The sequence below is a fragment of the Vigna radiata genome, chromosome 8, assembly GCF_000741045.1.
Source record: "Vigna radiata var. radiata cultivar VC1973A chromosome 8, Vradiata_ver6, whole genome shotgun sequence".
NCBI classification, from domain to species: domain Eukaryota; kingdom Viridiplantae; phylum Streptophyta; class Magnoliopsida; order Fabales; family Fabaceae; genus Vigna; species Vigna radiata.
This window is the reverse complement of record NC_028358.1, coordinates 12,111,644-12,117,419: the sequence shown is the minus strand read 5'-3', so window position 1 is coordinate 12,117,419 and position 5,776 is coordinate 12,111,644. Positions and strand designations below refer to the sequence as shown.

The window sequence follows — 5,776 nt, the reverse complement described above, 5'->3', positions numbered from 1 at the left end:
TACCTTAAACTTGTATAACCTTCACTTTCTTGTGTTTGCTTCAGACTTTAGGCTTCATAGTTTTTTGTGTCACTTGAGTTTTTACTATACTTTTACTTTCACTCATTGAACAAACATTAGATCAACAAATATGTATATTCATAGTAAAGGACATGGTTGCCTAATGGTCATTTATGAGCTTCTAACAGATTATTTGACTTAGTTGTACCTTTCTATGTCTAGTGCTTATTTGAATATTAATCTTAATCATTCTTAGCTATCTGGATTATATGTGTGCTAACTTATATTTGTTTCATTATACGTTTTGTTGTCATCAAGACCTATTCATTCTCATATTTGTCTAATGGGGTTTCAAGCATCTAATGCTAAGAAATGTCATCCAAGATACTTGACTCATGACTAGGTAAAAGAACTTGTCATGGCCCGCATGCACTCTCAGTTGTCGCCCAAATCAAAATTCATTTCGGATGGCAGTTGGAATCGAAGGCAAAGGCAAGAAAGCAAATTATCATAAGTTCATTAACACTAAATTGTGATTAAGACATGTTTCGAGAGAGATTAATGCATCAGCATTACCTAGACTAACATCTAGCCTAGTAAATACTTGTAGTGGTAATGACCAAAGGTGAGTTGTATACATTCTATGAAAACTTGTCCAAAATTACTTTACACAAACGTTGATTTGAACATCGAAGTATCTTTTGCAAGTACCTATTTTTTCATGACGAGAGCTAAGACAGTTGATAGCTAAAAAGAGTGCAAAAAATAAAATAGGGAAAATAACATATAATTAAATCAAGTTAATAAAGATTAAATGGAAAATAACATTTCGAGAATGTAGTTAGTTATTTGTCAACGTTGAATTGAAAAGGGAGTTTTATTAGATGAAAAATTGTCTTGAATTCATATATTCATGAAACTTTTACCCAAGTGAATTTAAATATTACTTTTTTGGTTTTTACATTTTTCATTTAAATTATATTAAACTTCTCGATTGAAATATGCTAAAAAAAATTGGTTTACTTTCCTCTATTGTTTCTTTTTGAATGAAATTAAACCTCTTTAATATTAAACTTTTAAATCCAAAATTTCTATCAATATAATTTACTAGTGTTACCTTAATTCGCCTTCTAATATAAGATATTCTATCGCAATACTTTATCATCAAAATTTGGTTGTATTAATTTTTTTTATCTATTTAAATTACTTAAACACATAATTGAAAATCCTTACAAATTATTAATCTAAACAACATATTCATCAACTTACAGAATTATTTGTCACAAAATAGAATAATCTATTTAAACATTTCACCCTTGCAAATTTTTTAATAAAATACAAACAAAACACAATTTGAGGATAAATTGATAAATGAAATGAGAGTGCATCATTACAGCAAACAAGAGCCCTAGCAATAGCTGCATTTGCAAAGCTCTTCAGTATCGGATTTGTTGAAGAGCCTTTGTGGTTTGCAACTCGTTGTACACGGCATGCCAACCAGCTTGAGTGGGATGCAAAAGGTCCCAAAAGAACGCTGATTCGGGATGATCACAGACCTTATATTTCTTAACATTGTTTTCATCCACACTTCCACATGAATATTGGCTACTTATACCAACGCAACAAGGCTTGAATGCGTCCTTAATGTTATTGCTAGATGGGTGGTTCAGCACCGACAAGAAACTGTCGTAAAGATCAAGAACGATGAATGATGTTTTGTTCTTGGTTTGTTGATTCAACTTAGTCACAGCTTGGTTCAATAAGTTGTTGTGGAGCAGTACGAGGTCATTGAAAGTACTGTTACATTTTTGGAATGATAAAGAGGCTGTGCTTTGAGGAAGACATCCAAGTGGTTGTAGACCATCCACAACAATTTTCTTCACTCCCAGACTATGGATGCGAAGCAAGTTGGTTGCAGTTTGATTAATCACCGAGGCGATGAAAGAGGGAAAACCCTTCATGCATTCAATGAAAAAGTGAATCTTAATAAATAGAAGATTTTAGCACATTAGCTGTCGTTGAAGCAGAATACGACGTTAACATTATTGTAAGATAGAAGATAAAATAATTGTAACACCATTATATCTATTCTAATTCAGCAGGTTCTGATGTATACATTGGACTTAGCTTTACCTGAATAGAGCCATTTGTTGCCAAGTAGAAATTGTAATCATTTCCTGCGACAGAGACAAGTGCAACAGATTTGCTGAGGTCTGAAGCTGTGTAAACATTCTCTTTGATCAACTGCTTGAAGAAATCGATTTGGATTGTCATGTTTGGGTTTTTGGAGGATGTATCAAACACACCAGTACCACCATATGCAAAGTTCATCCCGTATTTCAAATTTTGTGGAATCAATTTCCTAAATTTGTAGGGAAGAGGCGATTTCAGTCCCAAAAACTTAGCTACACCACAACATACAGTTTCATATAGTTAATAAAGAGTGTTGGAAGATGAAATATGCAATTACTTGTACTAAGTGATATTCCAAAGAGAAAAGGTGTGAGATGAATTGATTGATGTCATATAATCCCATGAATAACAAACTATAAAACAATCTGGCATGATTCTGGGTACAAAGAAATAAAAAATAGTAGCAATAGAAACTGATAAAATATATATAGTGTTGTTTTCATTTGTCTTTATACTTTTATTCGGTTCTTATCATTTAACATTTTTCCAATAAATAAATGAATAATGATTTCTTGCTTTTATTGACAGGGCCCGTCCAGCTAGAACTAAATGATTAATATCAAAAAGCCAAGCGTAATTATTTTATGTGATAAGACTCGTTCTAAACACTAGTAAAAAATAGGGATTATACTGCGCACATTATGTCACGGTTCACCAGAAACCGCAGCATAATGTTGCGCGGTGGCAGTTTTGTAAATAAATCGAACTTATATGTCGCGGTTCCCCACTTAACCGCGACATATACCCCAGTCAACCATCACCTTTGACTCCACGTCAGGAAAAAAAATTTAATAACAGGGGAATATGCCGCAGTTCTCTGACCAACTGCGGCATATACCCCTATAACCTCCTGACATTCCCCATCAGTCATCCCCTGCAATAAATTGGCAGGGGAATATGCCGCGGTTGGTCAGAGAACCGCGGCATATTCCCCTGTTAATTTATTGCAGGGACTGACTGATGGGGAATGTCAGAAGGTAGCAGGGGGAATAGGCCGCGATTGCTCAAAGAACCGCGGCATATTTCCCCTGCTACCTCTGACATTCCCCAAAAGGCAGTTGGGAAGGCAATTGGGGATTCTGAAACGTCGGGGAATAGGCCGTGGGTGCCCCGAGAACCGCGGCCTATTGCTTGATCTGAGTAAATTTTAAAAAAAATTTGAGAATATGCCGCGGTTGGGCGCCGAACCGCGGCATATAGGTTAAACAAATTTCAAAATTGTCATTCTGAATTATTATTTTTAAATGAATAGGCCGCGGTTAAGTGTAGAACTGCGACATATTCGACTCTTTGTCTGCGGGTTTCATAGAAACCGCGGTAGTATCCCTTGCATAGGTTAAAATTTTTTGAACAGTTTTCTTCTTCCACGCACTTTTCTCAGAAAACAGAAACGAAACAAACCTAAACCCCACCGCTGCAAGCTTTTCTCCGTCCAGACTCTGCTTCTCCGTCCATTATCGTCTCCGTCCGCCGCCCGAATCGTCATCGTCGCCATCAGACCAGTGCTTCTCCGCCGCCGCCACATTGACGCCAGCCCAAATCGTCTCCGTGCTAGACTTCTCCTCCGCGACTCTGTTCTCCGCCGCGACGAACTTCTTCCCCGTGCCAAATTTATTTGCGAAGAGAACCAAAACAGGTATGGTTGCTATCCTCATTTGTATTCAATACCTGCTTGATGTCTGATTGCTTGTGATGAAATGTTGTTTCAATTGTTTTCAATTGTTTCAATTGATTTCAATTTGATTATCCCTACCTTCACCGTGGAGGCTAAGCAGTTTTAATTTATGAAGGGCATTGCATTACAAAATTTCCATACCAAAACTTAAAGTTTTAATGGGTTGTTCCACGTATTTAAGGTTAGCATTCATATTACATAAAACAAATGCTCTTAGAACTAATTATATTGATATTTTGATTTATCGCTTTTACAATTAAACTAATATTACTAAATTGATAATATTACTTGAAATTTTTTTATTGTAATTAATAATTAATTTCAAATTTTCAAAACGTATATTAATAAAAAAAAAAATCTTAATCTATATAAAAAAAAAAATTATTGTTAGATTATTGAAACTTTTTAAAAGTTAGTAATATAAAAATTTCTATGATTGAATTTATCATTTTATTGCTTATTAATTGTATGATTGTATGATTGAAATTATCGTATGATTTGATTTAATATGTAAAATTATATAGTTGTAATTTTAAAATATTTAGGAATGGATTGAAATTGGATTAATTTACCACGTATTACTGCTGAGTACGAGAGAGGTGTAGAGGAATTTATACAATTTGCACAACGTAATGAGGGGAGAAATGATGATGAAGTGAAGTTTAGATGTCCTTGTGTGAACTGTTTGAATGGGAGAAAGTTGAACGCAACTCAAATTAGAGAACATCTTATTTGTGATGGTTTCCTAAGATGCTATACAACATGGATATGGCACGGCGAAGAAATGCATTTCCCCACTGACTCCCAAACTGAAAATGTTATTGATTCCACCATGGAAGAAGATCGACCGGATGAAGACAAATTAGAGGACATGATCCGCGATGTTGGAGCTAGAAAATTTTGCCAAAGCTCATGTGTATGAGACGATGTCGACTGATGCGGAAACATCTTTCTATGTCGGTTCAACTAAGTTCACACATTTGTCAGAGGTGTTAAGGCTCATGAATTTGAAGGCGAGCAATGGATGGACTGATAAGAGTTTTACAGAACTGTTGACGTTGTTGAATGAAATGTTGCCAGATGGAAATACACTACCCACTCGTAATTATGATGCGAAGAAAATTCTTTGTCCAATGGGTATGGAGTATAAAAGGATACATGCTTGTCCCAATGACTGCATTTTATATAGGAAAGAGTTTGAATTTTTGACAAAGTGTCCAAAATGTTGCTTATCACGATACAAGTCAAAAAACAATAGTGAAGATAATGGTCAGATAGAAAAAAATGGATCTGCTTTGAAAGGAGTTTGGTACCTTCCAATAGTGCCCAGACTTAAGCGTTTGTTTGCAAATCCCAAAGATGTTAAAAACCTTAGATGGCATGCAGATGAGAGAAAAATTGACGGGCTGCTTCGTCATCCAGCTGATTCAAAGCAATGGAAAAATATTGATCGACAATTCCCCAAATTTGGTAAAGAGTGTAGAAATCTTAGGCTTGGTTTAGCCACTGATGGAATGAACCCATTTGGTAATCTGAATACCAATCACAGTTGTTGGCCAGTTATATTGATAATTTACAACTTATCTCCTNCATTGTNCATGAANAGGAAGTACATGATGTTGTCTATGATGATATCTGGTCCAAAGCAGCCTGGAAATGACATNNATNTTTATCTAAGCCCACTAGTTGAAGACTTGAAGGTTTTGTGGGTTGATGGGGTTGAAATATTTGTTGCATTCGCTTCAGAGACTTTTTTGATGCGTGCAATGTTATTTTGCACCATTAATGACTTTCCTGCTTATGGTAATTTGTCAGGATACAGTGTCAAGGGTCATAAAGCATGTCTAATATGTGAAGAAAACACTACAGCTCATCAATTGAAACATGGAAGAAAGACGGTGTATCTGC

The 5,776-nt window shown here is 35.3% G+C and overlaps 1 protein-coding gene across 1 annotated transcript in view; it reads right to left on the bottom strand.

Moving 5' to 3' along the window:
• Window positions 1–1,234: 1,234 nt before the first annotated feature.
• The window catches only part of LOC106771428 (GDSL esterase/lipase At5g03610), a 12,078-nt gene continuing 7,536 nt past the window's right edge, over window positions 1,235–5,776 (bottom strand). The window contains exons 3-4 of the mRNA XM_014657402.2: window positions 2,134–2,405; window positions 1,235–1,955 (exon numbers count right to left, since the gene is read on the bottom strand). Coding sequence (XP_014512888.1) covers window positions 1,437–1,955; window positions 2,134–2,405 — 791 coding nt within the window. The 3' untranslated portion in view covers window positions 1,235–1,436. The remainder of the gene's footprint in view (window positions 1,956–2,133; window positions 2,406–5,776) is intronic.